At 40.8% G+C, this 18,255-nt stretch overlaps 1 protein-coding gene across 3 annotated transcripts in view; it reads right to left on the bottom strand.

Moving 5' to 3' along the window:
* Positions 1–856: 856 nt before the first annotated feature.
* The window catches only part of WDR63 (WD repeat domain 63), a 148,871-nt gene continuing 131,472 nt past the window's right edge, over positions 857–18,255 (bottom strand). For 2 of the 3 annotated variants that reach the window (XM_009212032.3, XM_003892133.5), the window contains exons 18-23: positions 15,638–15,701; positions 11,394–11,524; positions 8,887–9,091; positions 6,847–6,938; positions 5,248–5,370; positions 857–1,179 (exon numbers count right to left, since the gene is read on the bottom strand). In XM_009212032.3, coding sequence (XP_009210296.2) covers positions 1,036–1,179; positions 5,248–5,370; positions 6,847–6,938; positions 8,887–9,091; positions 11,394–11,524; positions 15,638–15,701 — 759 coding nt within the window. In that variant the 3' untranslated portion in view covers positions 857–1,035. The remainder of the gene's footprint in view (positions 1,180–5,247; positions 5,371–6,846; positions 6,939–8,886; positions 9,092–11,393; positions 11,525–15,637; positions 15,702–18,255) is intronic. The other variant, XM_031650422.1, reaches the window with a different exon arrangement.

Below are 18,255 nucleotides of genomic sequence, written 5' to 3'. Positions count from 1 at the left end.
GTTCGGGTCAACTTCCTGTTTAATCCTTCTATTCATTCCTCATAAATTCTAATCCAGCTCCTTAGCTTGGTAAACAGGAGTCTTCACAATCTGGCTCCAAGCTCTTCTGTGTCTCAGTTTCACATACTGTTTTTGCTTTTTGGTGCCTACGCTAGGCTTGACCAGCATAGGCAGAAAAAGGCAACTGCAGTACATGATGTTAGGCACCTGATGGTGTGCCCTGTGTCTTGTTCCACAACTCAGAGGAAAGCTTTCTGCTTGTCACCATGAAGTATGATGTTTGGTGTAGTATTGTTTTACACACCCTTCATCAGATTACAGGAATTCTTTCTGTAGATGCTAAGAATGTATTGTTATTATCATGAATGGATATCAACTTTTATAAAATGTTTTTCTGCATCAGCTTGGCATCATAATTTCTCTCTTTTGATTAACCACTGATTTATTTTCTACTCTTAAATTAACCTTACCTTCCTTGGATAAACTCAACTTGGTCTTCATGTGTTAACCTCTTTAAAATATATATATATATATATTTTTTTTTTTTCTGGATTTGATTTGCTAATATTTTGTTTAGCACACGGCCCTACAGTTTGTGCAGTGACCCAGGGGAAGCACTTGTTTTGGAAAGGTGGCCAAAAGCAAGCTGATAAGTAGGAGCAGTTTGATTTCCCCTTCTGCCTGGGATGAGGACCTCTGCGTGGATGGCAAGGATTGGGATGGAGGGGACATCCAAAGTTCTCTATTATTATAGGAAAATAAAAATTTTGTTATTGAAAACATTCATTAGAAAAAGAACACTTTCATATTCAGTACAAAATTCGGCACATATTTGGTACAAAAACTGAAATAGATCTCATTGTTAAAATTCAAAAATTTTAATAGCAGGGAAATAAAAGTCTATAAATAAGCCTCTCTCTATACACACACACACACACACACACATATATATATATGTTCAGCTTGCCAATTCACCTGACATAAAAAAACAAATAGAGAGAAAAAGTCCCCAAAACACCCCTTCAGGAAGCTTTTTTACATCACATCCAAGTATGACCCCTTCTCTGTGACTTTGATTAGGCCAAGGTTGATAAGAACAGTCTTTTCCAGTTCCAGATAACTCTCATAGTCCATTTTTAATTCAGCCTCCATTTGTTCTTTTGACTTCTGATATATTTTCTAGGGGGGGAAGAAAAACAAGACATCCTTATAAAACACTGATATCTAAAAATACCAAAGGATGAGAAGGGGCTGTTTGTGAATAGTTGACCTGGCTGCTGTTTTCTGGAAAGGATTGGATGGAAGGCAGGAAGGCAGGAGGGCAGGTGGGTGGGAGGCAGTCAGATGTGCTGGGAAAGGAGGGAGTGGAGGGAAACATGGTCCCCAACCACTCTCTCTGTCTCTCAAAAACAAATCCCTTTTTCCAGCCTTCTTCCCTTGTTTCCCTTATGTAGACTGGAGGGTGACTAATAGCCTAGAGGTTGCAGAAGTCTTTTGAGATCCCCCTCTTCTGAGCCCCATATGAAGGGCATAGCTTGTGGATCACATGGCAATGACTACTCTTCCCAGGCTGAGTCTCCAGCTGAAATTCCAGTTAGGAAAATTCCCATTTCATATGCGATTAGAGCAGTGATTATTATTATCCTTTGGGGAGGGAGCTGTATCCAGATTATATGTTTACAAAGAGATGGATGTATGATTTTCCTGAAATCTGTGTTGAACTATACAGCCTCATCCTGGCACCTGCTGAGCACTCATACAGGCCAGCCTTGCTGGATGAACATGCGAACACTTTCTATGTGCCAGTCATTGGCTAAGTGCTGTAAATATTTTAACTCATTTAATCCCCATTGCAATCTTCTGAGGTTGTTACTGTTTCCATTTTCCCCTTTATCAGCCATTGCTTAGAAGGAGACATTTCTGACTAACATTAGTTGTTTTTACTTAGTGACTTTTTTCTTGTTCTAAATGTAACAGAGGAACCCTTTCAAATTCATTCACATATCTACAATCTATTAATAGTTCCAGCGAAAATTTGAGAAGTGGTGGCTTTACTTAAAAGAGGGCACCATATCAAATGGAAATGAAGTAACAAGAAGTTGGGAACGTTTTGGAAATTGAAAAGTATAATACAATTTAAGGTTTTATTATTATAATATTCAGGTGTTTAAAAAGTATTTCACATGCAAATTATTTTTGGATTATCCACAATTCTACTTGCTCCCATTGATGTAGATAATTAGGAGCTGTTGCTATGGTATTTAAACACTCATAATAGTCATGGATAATTGCTGGAGAAGGGGAAGGGTGGCAGATTATCTCCAATAATAGAATCTCAACAAACTAACATTTGTTAAGTGTGCAAAAGAACAAAACTAAGATCAATTTGTTTGTAGCAGTGGAATGGAAAGAAAGGTTAATAAATTGGCATTCTTTTACACTTTGTCTCCAAACATGTTTTTGAAATGAGATCCTCTGCTTTTATTGCACTAATTAGTATCTATCAATAAGTGATAATGTTAATCTATTTGCTAATGCAGCACATTACAATATTTCCACATGCTAATGCTTTTCTTTTCTTTTCTTTTGAGACAGAGTTTCGCTCTTGTTGCCCAGGATGGAGTGTAATGGCAAAATCTCGACTCACTGCAACCTCGCCTCCCGGTTCAAGAGACTCTCCTGCCTCAGCCTCCCGAGTAGCTGGGATTACAGATATGCGCCACCACGCCAGGCTTATTTTGTATTTTTTTTTTTTTTTTGGCAGTACGATTTGACTATAGGTGATTTTATTTTATTTTATTTTTTTTTTTTTTTAAATTTATTTATTATTATTATACTGTAAGTTGTAGGGTACATGTGCATAACGTGCAGGTTTGTTACATATGTATACTTGTGCCTTGTTGGTGTGCTGCACCCATCAACTCGTCATTTACATCAGGTATAACTCCCAATGCAATCCCTCCCCCCTCCCCCCTCCCCATGATAGGCCCCGGTGTGTGATGTTCCCCTTCCCGAGTCCAAGTGATCTCATTGTTCAGTTCCCACCTATGAGTGAGAACATGCGGTGTTTGGTTTTCTGTTCCTGTGATAGTTTGCTAAGAATGATGGATTCCAGCTGCATCCATGTCCCTACAAAGGACACAAACTCATCCTTTTTGATGGCTGCATAGTATTCCATGGTGTATATGTGCCACATTTTCTTAATCCAATCTGTCACTGATGGACATTTGGGTTGATTCCAAGTCTTTGCTATTGTGAATAGTGCTGCAATAAACATACGTGTGCATGTGTCTTTATAGCAGCATAATTTATAATCCTTTGGGTATATACCCAGTAATGGGATGGCTGGGTCATATGGTACATCTAATTCTAGATCCTTGAGGAATCGCCATACTGTTTTCCATAATGGTTGAACTAGTTTACAATCCCACCAACAGTGTAAAAGTGTTCCTATTTCTCCACATCCTCTCCAGCACCTGTTGTTTCCTGACTTTTTAATGATCGCCATTCTAACTGGTGTGAGATGGTATCTCATTGTGGTTTTGATTTGCATTTCTCTGATGGCCAGTGATGATGAGCATTTTTTTATGTGTTTGTTGGCTGTATGAATGTCTTCTTTTGAGAAATGTCTATTCATATCCTTTGCCCACTTTTTGATGGGGTTGTTTGTTTTTTTCTTGTAAATTTGTTTGAGTTCTTTGTAGGTTCTGGATATTAGCCCTTTGTCAGATGAGTAGATTGCAAAAATTTTCTCCCATTCTGTAGGTTGCCTGTTCACTCTGATGGTAGTTTCTTTTGCTGTGCAGAAGCTCTTTAGTTTAATGAGATCCCATTTGTCAATTTTGGCTTTTGCTGCCGTTGCTTTTGGTGTTTTAGACATGAAGTCTTTGCCCATGCCTATGTCCTGAATGGTACTACCTAGGTTTTCCTCTAGGATTTTTATGGTATTAGGTCTAACATTTAAGGGAGTTCAAGACCAGCCTGACCCACATGGAGAAACCCTGTCTCTACTAAAAATACAAAATAAAACTTAGTTTGGCTGGATAAGAAAAGAATTTCATATCCAGCCAAACTAAGTTTTATTTTGTATTTTTAGTAGAGACAGGGTTTCTCCATGTGGGTCAGGCTGGTCTTGAACTCCTGACCTCAGGTGATCCACCCACCTCAGCCTCCCAAAGTGCTGGGATTACAGGCGTGAGCCACCGTGCCCGGCACCACATGCTAATGCTTTTGAGACTGAGGGCCTCATGTGAGTAACTGTGTTTGAGGATGTATGTATTTGGCTATACGGAACCTACAGATGGGATCAATGATGAAAGGTTGGTAACAAAAGAGCAAAGGAGAGAGAGAGCAAGAGGGAAACAGAAATTGAGACTGAGGTGATCTCAAGTGAGAAAGACAGAAAAGCCTAATTCACAAAATGTTTAAAAGCCCAAAATTCTAGTGGGCAAGGGAAGACCAGCAGAGTCACAGATTTCCTATCAAACAGGGAGAAGCTGAGAAAGAGGGGCACGGGGTGCTTTAGAGCTTAGGTTCTTTTTTGACAGAGTTTAGGATGGATGTGCCCTGTACCAATCTCCTCTATTTCAAGTTTCATAGCTTCAGCATATTATATACAGTAAAATTCACCTCTCTCTCCACCTATCTATCTATCTATCTATCTATCTATCTATCTCTCTATCTCTCTATCTCTCTATCTCTCTATCTATCTAATCTATTTATTATTATAATAGCTCTATTTACTGAAAGTCTATTTGTCACATTATTTAACTGACAGCCTTACAGTAATCTTAGTTACTAGTATTCCCATTTTCAAGATAAGAGACCTGAAGCTCAGCAAAGGTGACAGCCTTGCTCTAAATCTCACAGCTAGTAAGTGGCAGAGTTGGGATTTGAGCCCACGTGTCTTGATTCCATATTCAACTCCTTTTGCACCACTTTCTTTAATGCATTATTCACCAGATATTAAAATTCTATAATGAAAGCATTCAAATTTTGCATTAATGTACCTGTACTAAAGAACTTTGAAATTATAGAAAATTTCAGAAGCTTAAATTGGACAGAATCTCACTAGTTGTCTAACTGGCAGTGAGCTAGGAAATCAAAGAAATGCACTTGACTCTCATGAGAACAAGAGAAGAATGTGAAAAAGTATAACTTTTCTACGGAAACTGTGGATTAAGCCAAACAAATATATTTCCACTGGTGTTCAAGGAAAACATCTTTCATTTCTGAAATTTAACTTACAACTTTTTTCTTTGCCATTTCTTCTTCCATTTCTTTCTTTTCTTGCTCACGAATTTTTTTGCGCTGTTCTACGTATTCCAGATGCTTGACTTCTCTTTCAAAGTAGTGGTTAATACTTGTCATCTGTTAGAAACAGATGCCTGTGAGAGGGTGACATGCAGGAAGCCCCCATGACCTTTACAAGGCTCCGTTAGAATTTCTGCTGCTTGTAATTAGGTAGACGACCTACCTAATTTACCTCCCTAATCTACTTGATCATTATCTAATGATCATCTACCTAATTATTATGTAGATATCTATTTTGTGATACTTTAAATCTCTTAGGTGAATATAATTTGGAAATTGTACTCACAGGTCTACTACCTGAGGAGCTGGCACAATTCAGGGGCTACTGTGCTAACGTTTAGGGCTCTGTGACTTGGAGGTTTCCAAAGTAGGGCTGGAAGGAGAGAGCTGCAATTCAGGGGTTGCTTTTCCCCCCATTTCTTCCTTCTTCCTTCTAAATCTGAGGGAAGTTTCATATCATCAATCAAACTTAGAAAACCCAGATGAGGATCTCAATGTAGATCCTAGAGGGACTGGAAGCAGAGCTGAGCTCCTGGTCCCTGGAGGGCTTCACGTATTGGCATAGAATAGAAGCAGGAAAGTCAGCAGAGACCTCGGGGAAGGCAACCAGGGGAGAGACAGCCTTTTGCCTGCCGGTAACTAGGCCGATGTTTGGACTTGCAGCAGGCTGAAATCTGTATGTTTAATGTTCATTGTATATACATTTATATATTTCTATTCATTGATCTTTTTAAAGCCTCATTGTTAACATTGTTTGAAACACTTGGGTGGTGGGTACAGGGTGGGGGGTGTAGAACACTGCCAGTTCAGCTGTGCTGCCCGCTATATTCCAACTTGGGTTGGGAACCGGTGGGGATGGGTGATGGAGAGATGCATGAACATGTCAACTGGGCCCTCAGGGAAGGGTATCACTGAAATCAGCATCCCACACTTCGGTTACAATAGGAAAAGTGACATTTTCTGATTATGAATCCCCAAGTCATTATTCTCTCAGAGTCTGGACTTCATTTACTTGGTTTCCTTCTGATGTCATGTTTGGGGCTTTTTTTAAAGCTTCAAACTATTAACTCATACAACAGAAATACATCCTCTTATTTACTGTATGAGTCTTTTGTTCCCTTACAGAGGAAAAATGCTGTCATTTCTTTTTTTTTTTTTTTTTTTTTTGAGACGGAGTCTCGCTCTGTTGCCCAGGCTGGAGTGCAGTGGCCGGATCTCAGCTCACTGCAAGCTCCGCCTCCCGGGTTTACACCATTCTCCTGTCTCAGCCTCCCGAGTTGCTGGGACTACAGGCGCCCGCCACCTCGCCTGGCTAGTTTTTTGTATTTTTTTTAGTAGAGACGGGGTTTCACCGTGTTAGCCAGGATGGTCTCAATCTCCTGACCTCGTGATCTGCCCGTCTCGGCCTCCCAAAGTGCTGGGATTATAGGCTTGAGCCACCGCGCCCGGCCAATGCTGTCATTTCTAACATTTTTTAAAAGACACATCTCGGCAATATCTGGTCACATTAATTCTCAAAGTCATGTTACTAACCTCATTGGTGGAAGGGCGACTTAATGTCCAAGGAATTTCTAATATATGCAGTGTTCCATAATAATCAGCTATGGCTATAAATTGCTGTTTAGCTGAAAGATTTAAAATAAATGGGAGGAAAAAATCAGCAAACAGAAAACCATCTTAAGCAGTTAAACATGAAATATGTTTTTGTTTTGTGTTCTCCCAGAGGACCTACTGTGATTCCAATGATCTTGGCATTTTCATCAGATGTTCATGGCTGGACCATGTAAACATGTACAAGTCATTTTTTCCAGCTGATGAAATGAAAGCTAAGACTGAGCCTTTGTTGGCCCCCCCTGCTGCCTCAAAACTTGTATTTCTGGTGACTGTATAAGGAATATGGCTCCTGGCTGAAGTTGACTATCTCTGTGACTGGACCCACTGGGCATACTTGAGAAGAAAGCAAGGAGAACACATAGAAAGATTTTCAAAGAAAAGTCATGAAGTTCATTTTCACCGAACACAGAAAGGGCTAAAGGGTACCATTATCCAGAATTTCAAAGATGTAGCCAGAACCACAGGTCTTATTGTAAAAACAAGTAGCTTCCTTTGAACATTTAAAATGGGTATAATATGCAAAGTGTTTGAGATTTTTAATCTTCTTCTCCTTCTTCCTTCTTCTACCTTTTTTTTTTTTTTTGAGACAGGGTCTCCCTCTGTGGCCCAACCTCCTAGGCTTAATCAATCATCCCACCTCAGCTTCCTGGGTAGCTGGGACTACAGGTTCATAGCACCATGCCCGGCTAATGTTTGTTTTATATTTTTTGTAGAGACAGGGTCTTGCCATGTTGCTCAGGCTGGCCTTGAACTCCTGGACTCAAGTGATCTTCCCACCTCACTCAGCCTCCCAAAGTGCTGGGATTAGAGGTGTGAGCCACCATGCCCGGCCTGAGAATTTTAATTTTCTATCTCACTGTGTGTGTGTTCTTTTCCTTTTTAGTAGGTCTGCTTCAAATTGCAAAATCCTGGATTCATAATCCCTGTAGGTGTACAAAGCAATGTTTTACACCAAAGTGGGAAAAGATACTTGGGTGGTACATATGGCTAAGCAGTAGTCTGAATGTGACACTCAAGATGCTGAAGACTGAGTTTCCAAATCTAACATTTCTGAGAAATGGATAGCAAGAGAATTTCATGCTGTATACCTTTGGAAACAATGGAAAACTTCTTTTAAAAAAGGCAGGTGGGTTACAGTGATTCACCCCTATAATCCGAGAATTTTGGGAGGCTGAGGCAGGAGGATTGATCACACCACTGCACTTCAGCCCAGGCAACACAGCAAGATGTCATTGCAAAAAATTAAAATAAAATAAAAAGAGGCAAACATACTGGATTTACATAGAAATTACTACTTGGGTGAAACAGAAAAAAAATGGAGACAAAAGACATACATCACATTTCTATAGACACATTCTTGAATTTATGCTTGCTTTGTTATATAGTACTTTTTCCTCATAGTTGGTTCAAAGGTTAAAGCTTAATACATACATATATAACCCCAGATAATAATTTTATCTTATGAAGAGAATTGCTTAATATTAGCCAGGGGAGAACCACAAAAGTGATATAATATTAAAAATATGATTTGTAATGAAAATTAAAGAAACAAAATTTATTCCATCTGGGAAAAAAAACAGCAAAAGATCACAAAGATCTAGGGCTCACCCTGTCTCACCCGGAGAAGAGGAGAAGGATGTTTCCCATTGTGTGGTTCAAAACCAGCCTCTGCCTGACACATGTCTCAGAAATCATTCTTGATGAGGCAACAGTGAGAAGAGCTCAGGTTGTGTCCAAGGTTTGAGAGCAAGAGAGAAGGAGAAGGAAGAGGAAAGATGGGAAGGAAAGGGAAGAGAGGAGAATGAAAAGGAAAGGAAGAGAAGGGAAGGGATAAGAAGGGATGAGCAAGAAGAAAAACAAAAAACTAAGAAATAAACATTGGAGGCTTTTCAGATGACTGTCAAGATGTTCCCGAGTTACCCAAAAATGACTTAGTTTATTTAGTTAGAATTAACATACGAGAAAAGATCCAGGGTTTGATGCAGGTGATCATAGTTATGCAAATGTTTTGAGACTGGGCCGGTTCATGGGTTTTCTCCAGAAGGTCCCAGATATCAATATATCCATCTTCTCGGCCGATATAGAAAACTCCGGGCCGAGTCAGGGACCAGTGGCCTGAGGTGTACCTTTTTGGTGCACAGCATGACTGAAGGAGAGGTCCAGTCTTTAAACAAATTTTTAAAAAGACAAGATTTTGTTATTATCTGAGGGAAATTCACTATGAAGCACAACTCAAGCTAGCTATGATCCTATAACAACAAAATTATGCCCACAGGAAGTCTTACTTCTCTTTGTTGTAGGGTTTTTATATAACACCAGCTTTTCTTCCCTGTTTTCATAAGCCATTTTTAGTTGCTTTTCAGAAAAGTTTAAACATTCCAATTAAGTTGTTGAAGTTTCTAATAGTCCCGCTTCTAAACCCACTACTGCTTCTAACCTTACGACTATTTCTGTGGAAATTGGTGGACATTAGACAAGTAAAGATTATAAGGACATTCTGCTTATGCCTTTATTTTGCTGTCAGATATCTGCTTCCCATGGAAACAGCTCAGTAAACAGTAGAGAGTAAAACAAATGAAAAGTCTGCCAGTTCCAGCTGTATACTGCATGTTGAAAATCTACAGCAGAATTGGCAAATTCTCATATAAAGTGACTTCAGATGGAAGCAGTTGATAGCCTATAAATACACTAGGAAGAGATTTTAGACCATCTAAGCATCATGCAATCATCCTCTCTTTTCTCTACCATGGGGTAATCTGTCTTCTTTGGGAGGTTTTCAAAAGTAAGAACAGAATGTGCTTTCTACCCACTTCAGGCTTCATCTACTGGCCAGGGGTGCTCCTTTGCCTACTTATATCTGCAGGGACTACACTAAATCATGGAGCTGTCTCCCACCCTCCAATATATGCATAAGAGACTTTCCTGTGAAGAAACAATGTCACAGATTCATGGACTCTGTGGAGGTGACATTTCAAACTTGTTCTTCTTGTCTACTTCTCCCAGCACCTTGAGTTTCTATAACCAAACTCCTGACCTGGCATAGTCTTTGGACAATCATGCCTGAATTTCCTTTTTCTTTTTCTTTAACTACAAAACTTACTAACTGTAGGAAAAAAAAAAAAATCAAACATACAGAAGTACATTGGCATAAAGCAGAAGTTCTTCCGTTGATGGCCATTTAAGTAGTTTCTAAATCCTTTTCAATGATAAATATACAGTTTTTGAGTATTTTTATATGTTAGAGTTTTAGAAGTAGAACTGTTAGGTTAAATATATATGTATATTTATTTAATATGTATATATATTTAACCTAACAGTTCTACTTCTACATATATATGTATACCAACTTTGAAACATATATACGTGTGTATATATATCCACATTATATGCCTATATACATACACACATATATGTCAAAGTTGGTATACATATATGCACATATCCATATATAATATGGATATAATGAAATTATATGCATAAAAACATATATATATAGTTTCAGGCTTTGATAATCTCAAATGGCTCACCAAAGAGACATGTCAACTTACAATCCCACCAAAAGTACTGATTTCCCCACACCCTTGCTTCACCGGATTTTATCAATCATTCTAGGTTTTGGCAGTTTAGCTCCTATCTGCCTAGATCCAGCCCCTCTCCTAATCCTGACCACACTCTTGCTGCCTCCCTTTAACCACTGTTTGTCCCTGGACAGGCGAGGCTCTGCCTGCTGACATACCCTCAGCTTACTCACTCCCACTTTCTGAACCTGCTAACATATTCCTGGTGCAGAGGGAAAGATGACAAACCCAGAGTTTCTCCTTGCATTTCAATCAGAATTAGGCATCGCATCTTGTATTTTCCAGGGAGGAAAAAATGCAAGTCAAGTCTAGGTGTGGTGGCTCACACCTGTAATCCCAGCACTTTGGGAGGCCGAGGCAGGTGAATCACTTGAGCCCAGAAGTTTGAGACCAGCTTGGGCAACATGGTGAAATCCCTGTTTCTACAAAAAACGCAAAAAAATAGCTGGGCTTGGTGGCGTGCACCTGTGGTCCCAGCTACTCAGGAGGCTAAGATGGGAGAATCACCTGAGCCTGGGAAGTCGAGGCTGCAGTGAACAGAGATCACGCCACTGCATTCCAGCCTGGGCCACAAAGTGAGACCCTGGCCCCCACCCCCCCAAAAATGCCAGAGAAGTCAACTGCCCACAGTAGATATTCCAAGACTGTTAAGTTTCAGAGAACAAGGAACTTATAAACTGTTTTCTCCCCTCAGGAAGGAAAAACAAATGATTGTGTTTTCAAAAGGATTACAGTGGCTCTGCTGACAAGCTGGTGTCCCCGCCATCTGTTCTAATTTCTCTAAAAAGTGTCCCAAAGGCACTATTATGTCAGAACATAACAGTTGCTCTTGTCTTTCTCAATAACAAAGGATCACACACCCACACCTCCATTTTGCAGGCAACTTACCATAACACTTTCTTTCCATATGGCCACGTTCCAACCCCCAACCGTGAGAATAATGTCATCATAGAAAGGTGATCTCTGAATAGTGTGGACAATTCCGTCATGAATGGTGTGGAGGCTCACTGGCTTCTTTGCTGTTGGAGTGAAAGAAGGCCATCTCATCTTTAATAACACTATTTGCATTCCTGCAGTGAAGAATGGACAGACCTCCAATGGACAGACAGGGCCCCATGAATGGGGTCTGGGAGTGGAGAACCAGAGACCAGCTGGGATGAATAGATCTGTCAGGGGATGGCTCCTTCTGTTATTATGGAATGTCCAGGGAACATCCCATCAAGGCCAGTTTTCAAGCTCAAATGAATACTTTGTGTTATTCATTTACTCATTCATTAATTCACTCAATTAGTCAATAAATATTTATAGATTGCCTACATGTAATAGCACGTACTGTAGCTGGCTGGGTAGACAACAGTTAGTAAATGAATGTGATTTTGCCCCCAAGGAGCTTGCAGTCCAGTGGGAAAGATAGAATTTCAATACACACATCTGAAAGTATACAATGTAAAAATTGTGAGAAGTATTGTGAAGGAAAAAATATTACAAGTAAGAATAACAAGGGGATTTGTAATTTAGACTGAAGGGTCAGAAAAGGCTTCTGTGAAGATGCGTCATGTAGGCCTGAATAGCAGTTGAACATGGGAAGATTTTGGTGTGAAGGAACGTTCCAGACAGTGGAAACAACATACACCAAAGTCCTGAGGAGAGAAGTGTTTAGTGCTTTTATACACTTGAGGAAGGCACCCCGACTGCAATCTGGTCATCTTAGAGTGAGACATGAAACAAACAGGGACCAGGAGGGTCCAGGCCATGCTGGGCCTTGTAAGACAGGAATTCAGATTACATTCTAAGTGTTGTAATGAGTCCTTTAGGTCTCCAAGTGAGACAATTTGACTGACATTTCTGAAAGAGCCTCTGGCTGTTGTGGGGAGAATGGATTAGAGGCAGGTAAAAGCAGAGGAGGCTGCAGTGGCAGTTCTGGTGAGAGAGGATGGTGGCGTGGACTAAGATGCAAGGGAGAAGAAGGGATAATCAAGAAATATTTGTGAGCTAGAATTGACAGGACTTGGAGACAGCATGAATAGGAAGACAGAGATGAAATGCTGAGAATAACAGCCACGTTTCTGACAAGAGCCACAGCCCTTCCATTTGTTGCAAGTGGGAAGCCTTACAGGTTCAAACGTTAAGATCAAGAGTTCACTTTAGCCTCTGCCCCAGGTCCCAGGGTCTTCCTGCTTCTCTGGTCTCTTTACTCAGATAACAGGAGGATTCTGCTTGGATTTCCTCTCCCTGAGAGTTGGCTGCAGAACTGAATCCTCCTAATTTCTTGTTACCCACAACCCTATGCCCCAGGCATGACCATAAAAACATATGGCTGTCAAGGCCACACCACAATGTCCAGCCACTTTATACTAATGTTTTCTGAATTTTATCATATTAATTGCTATGTGAGAGATGGGTTTTTTCCTGCAGAACACTCATGGCACATTAAGCAGAAAAAGATGTACTAAATCTTGTAAGAAGCTTGTAAAGTAGAGTTTCAAACAGGTATTTTTCCACTCAAGTTCACAGTAGCATTATTAGCAATAGCCAAAATGTGGAAGGAATCCAAGTGTCCCTTGAGGGATGAATGGATAAACAAAATGTAGTATATGCATACGATGGAATAGTATTCAACCTTGAAAGAGAAGGAAATTCTGATCCATTCTACAACATGGATAAAGCTTGAGGACATTATGCTAAATGAAATAAGCCAGTCACAAGAAGACAAATACTACATGATTCTAGGGTAGTCAAATTCACAGAAACGGAAAGTAGAATGGTGTTTGCCAAGGGCTGGGGGACCAGGGACAAATGAGGAGTTAGTATTTAATAGGTATGGAGTTTCCATTTTGCAAGAAGAAAAGAATTCTGGAGATTGAGTGCATAGCAACGTGAATGTACTTAACACCACTGAACCATACTTTCGAAATTGGTTGAGATGGTAAGTTTTATGCTTATGTTTATTTTACCACAGTTAAAACATTTTTTTAAGTAAAAATAAATAAAAATTGTAGCTTTTCTGGATTAAAAAAAAAAAGGCTAATTTTCTTCCAACCAAACGCCTTGCTTGAAGAGAGCACAGAAGACATACTTCTGAGGCCATCTTGAAGTGATCTAGAAGATTCCTGGTAAGGCTCAAGACCCTTGGAAACCAGCAGCTTTCTTCTTGCTGCTGCTTCTGTTTCTCAGAGCCTGGGTTTGCCCTCCGCGTTAGTGAGGCTTCCTTAGACACCACCTCACTCCAGGGAGCAGAGCCCTCTAAGGACTGAAATAATTACCAATGATAGCAATGTTGACAATCGTTAATGTCTGCACTTTAAAATAACGTTAGATGCTCTCAGCCCATAAAAACTTTTTCTTTCTTTTGTCCTTTGAAAGACCTTAGTGTCATTAAGCAATGAATGGAGCTGTCCTTAAATTATTAAATGGACTGCCAGAGCCTCCAGGCCAGGTTATTATTAAAAAATGAAAAAGCCATTTTTCAAAGCCATTATCTAATGCTAGAGGCAACATAGAGCAAACTAGCTGTGTTCAAATTCTAGTAATGCCACCTACAGTAGCTACCCACAGGGCTGCTGTGAGGACTACACGAGTTATCCATAGAAAGTGCCTAGCACATGACATGTGCCGATTTGTGAGAACAGTATATGACATGATTATGTCAACTGCCATCATTCAGCCTGCATTTATCTTGGCTTGTCACTTAGAACATCTGGAAAGTTTGTTTGGGCTTCCTTATCACACACATCTCAGTTAAGGTAATCTGTCTCTTAGAAGTTTCTTCTTAAAAATGCCTAGCTTGCAGTATGTGTACAATGAACACTCATTAATTGTTGAATAAATAGATATATGAGTAAGCATAAAAGAAGTTGAATGTAATTCATTATATCCAATATCTAATTTTGAGTTCAGCTTTAAATCATGAAATTGGGATTGAATGGAAAGTGGAAAATCAGTCTCTGTTGTGTGTGCACTTGGCCCTCCCTAGAATCCATCTAATCCTCTCTCAATGCCCCACTGTTGTCAACAACACACATTTGAGGTTCCAGTCAGGGAAGAAAGTGGGAGTATTTTGGCTGCAAGATTAAATGGCTACCCTGGAGGCACGGCTGATAGTCTTCTCAGATCTTATGACAGACTCTGATTTCTGGTACCACACTCAGTAGGAGTGAGGCCAGGAGGTTACAGGTGAAGACCTGAGCTCTAATAACTGTCCCCTATAGGCTGTGGCTCTGACCTCTGGCCCCTGTCAGTCACTCACACTTCCACTCACATGATTGACCAGATACCCTTCTGCAAAGAATCCAGCTGCTCTACCACATTGCTCCCTCACAGTGTTCTGAAGCCTTCTTGCCAGCCTTTGTCTGCCTAGCAGTCCCAGGAGCTACCTCTTCCTTTGCTTATGGTTATCCCAAACTGTGAAATGCATTAAAATATATTTTAATGCTATGACAAAATTCAAAGCTTTAAAATGAGTAGTTATAATTGTAGTGAACCCCAAGGCTCTGAGCTTGCTAGAGATAGGGAGCTTTGCTTATTGGGGTGCCTGTATTCCTGACTGCAATTCCTTCTCACACCTGAATGTGACCCACATGCTTCTGCTCGCTTTTCAGAGGCCCAGGTCCTGGGAGCAGCAGACATAAAGACACAACCTGTCCTAGCCTCAAAGGAGGGTCCTGCAGTCCCTTTTCCTGTACTCTGCTGGGGTCTTCTAGATTATCATACATTTTGCTTGTAATCTAACTGACTCAGATTTTCCACATAGATGAACTATCAAGTTATTGAATTATTGAAACAGGATTTTATTTTTAAATTAAATCACTCAAGTTTCTCAGTCATTTAAGCAACATATAGGTCAGTGCTCCTCAAATTTTGCCATGAAAACAAACACCCTGGAAAATGTTATTAAAATCCAGATTCCGATTCAGTAGGCCTGGGGTAGGATCTAAGATTTGTATGTGTGTTTTCAGAAGTTCCCAGGTGATGACTATGGGGCTTATTCAAGGCCTTCACCTTATTAGTCAGTACCTTAGGAGCCCTCCCTCCCATTAGCAAGACCAGGCTGACTCTGTACTGCATAAGATTCCTTTCAGTAGTTTAAATTAAAAGGAACATCTTATTAATAACAGGGCAATCACAAAACTTACGCATAAATCGGCCAGTTTCAGGGTCTCTTTCCATTTTCCAATCTGTGTATATCACTTCGCCTTCCTAAAAATATTACAGGTTCCTGATCAGTACAATGACAACTTAAGAGACAAAAGACCTCACACTCATGTGCTAAGATTGACTGTTTTTTTTTTTTTTTTTTTTTTTTTTTTTTGAGACGGAGTCTTGCTCTGTAGCCCGGGCTGGAGTGCAGTGGCTGGATCTCAGCTCACTGCAAGCTCCGCCTCCCGGGTTTGCGCCATTCTCCTGCCTCAGCCTCCGGAGTAGCTGGGACTACAGGCGCCCGCCACCTCGCCCGGCTAGTTTTTTTTTGTATTTTTAGTAGAGACGGGGTTTCACCGTGTTAGCCAGGATGGTCTCGATCTCCTGACCTCGTGATTCGCCCGTCTCGGCCTCCCAAAGTGCTGGGATTACAGGCTTGAGCCACCGCGCCCGGCCTAAGATTGACTGTTAACCAAAACAACTGCAAAACAACAAGTCAATTTAATCAAGTAATTTGATCCAGTGGGGGAGAAGGAAAGCCTCAAAATAAGTACTCAATTTTATATTGAAGAAACAATGAGTTTGTTGTGTCTTTATCCACATATAATGATGTGGAGAACATGTTAGTTCTGCAGATACTCCATCTGGGACAAGAGTCCCAACCACCGGGCATCCAAAGTTTTTGTTGTTGATCCATAAAGGGAGGGATCAGCCCATGTTATTCAGTGATTACTTTTCAGCCCATTAGAAAGTCAATTGTTAATAAATATTTGTGGAATAAGCGAGAAAGTGGGACTATGAATGCATACATGGTAGTAATTACTACTTTTCAGGTTGAGAACAGGAAACACAAAGTTCAATCTAAATAAAAAAGCAAGTTATATGTATTCTTGTTCTGCCTCATGGCTGTTTTAAGGAGTGGGGAAGGCAAATGAACCTGATGTTAAGAAGAGGAAGAAACAGTCATGCAAGGGGGAAAGACAGAGAGCACCGATGAATTACAGAGGTGGGAGAAGTTTATAGAAAATAATTAGTCCCTCGCTGTTATCGGATGGATGAGGAAACTGAGACTTGGAGAGGTTAAATGACTTGCTCTAGGTCACCCCATGCAGTCTCCTAATTCTATTGTTTCTTCACTGGATGAGAAGAGAAAAACACAGGAGTTTGTATAAAATGGGGGATGGATTGGGATCTGTAGCAAGGAAGGGGAGATGACAGCACATTTGATTTATGCAAAGTGAAGGATAAACTCACTGGGGACAAGGTCACTCATTCACCCATCTGAGCTTTTATTCATCTATGCTAATTCATTTAACAAACAAGGACTGTATTTGGTGTTGGAAATTCCAAATCCAAGGACAAGCCCTTTCTCCACTAACGGTCCTCACAGTCTAAGGAAGCAGACAGATGGGTACATGTTTTGCTAATCCATGGCCATGTTGCACATCACCCTCAGGGATACCACTTCTTGAGCACTCAGTGCTTGCCAGCGTTCTTAGGAGCTTGATGGATGTGACCCTCAGCCCTCACCAGAATCCTGTAAGAGAGTTACTCATATCTCCTGGGTCTCATAGCCAGTACATGAAACAATGAAATTGAACCAAGTCAACGAGGACTAGCTGGAATCAATTTAATAAATATGTGTTGAAGTAACCTAGCTGGAAACCTTTACATCCTTCTCTAGCCACTTCTGTAATTCTGTTACCCAACTCCACTTCCCCAACCCCTGTGTTGACATTCTTGGCCCCACTGCTCAGGCCCTTTTCATTTCTGGGCTGGCCCACCTGAAATCACCGCCTGCCTGGCTTCTCTCCCTCCAGGGTTCCACTCCCTTCCCTCGCCCCATGCCAGCCAGTCGAGACCCTAGAGAGGCTTCCCTGAAGATCTCTATCCAAAGTAGATGGATCAGCTGCATCACAAGTTGGTAGAACCTTCCACTGGAATGCCAACCCCACGAGGCCAGGGAATTTTGTCTGTTTGTTCACTGCTATATCCCCAGGGTCAAAAACAATGCCTGGAATATATTAAATGCATAGTGAGTATCTGTTGAGTGATGAGTAAAGAAATTCCAATTAGGGCAAGGCCTCCAAAGGCAGGCAAGAGTTTGTATTAGGAGAATGAGAAAAAAAGGCTGGGCATGGTGGCTTGCGCCTGTAATCAATCCCAGCACTTTGGGAGGCCAAGGCGAGTGGATCATCTGAGGTCAGGAGTTCAAGACCAGCCTGGCTAACATGGTGAAACACTGTCTCTACTAAAAATACAGAAAAAATTAGCTGGCCGTGGTGGCACACACCTGTAATTCCAGCTGCTTGGGAGACTGAGGGAGGAGAATTGCTTGAACCTGGGAGGTGGAGGTTGCAATGAGCCGAGATAGTGCCACAGCACTCTGGCCTGGGTGACAGAGTGAGATGCCATCTCAAAAAAAAGAAAAAAGTAAAAAGCAGAGCTGCCACAGTGAGTGAGAGGGAGGTTGGTGCAGATGAGGTAGAGAGATAGGCAGCGGACAAATCTTATAGGCCATGGTGTGAAGAGTCTGGATTTTGTTCATGTTGTACTGAGTTGTCACTGAAGAGTTTGAGCAGGGGGTATCATGCTTTAATTTCTGCTTTAAGAT

The sequence above is a fragment of the Papio anubis genome, chromosome 1 (assembly GCF_008728515.1).
Source record: "Papio anubis isolate 15944 chromosome 1, Panubis1.0, whole genome shotgun sequence".
Taxonomy (NCBI): Eukaryota; Metazoa; Chordata; class Mammalia; order Primates; family Cercopithecidae; genus Papio; species Papio anubis.
The sequence above is the reverse complement of the archived record's forward strand: the minus strand, read 5'-3'. Positions and strand labels throughout refer to the sequence as shown.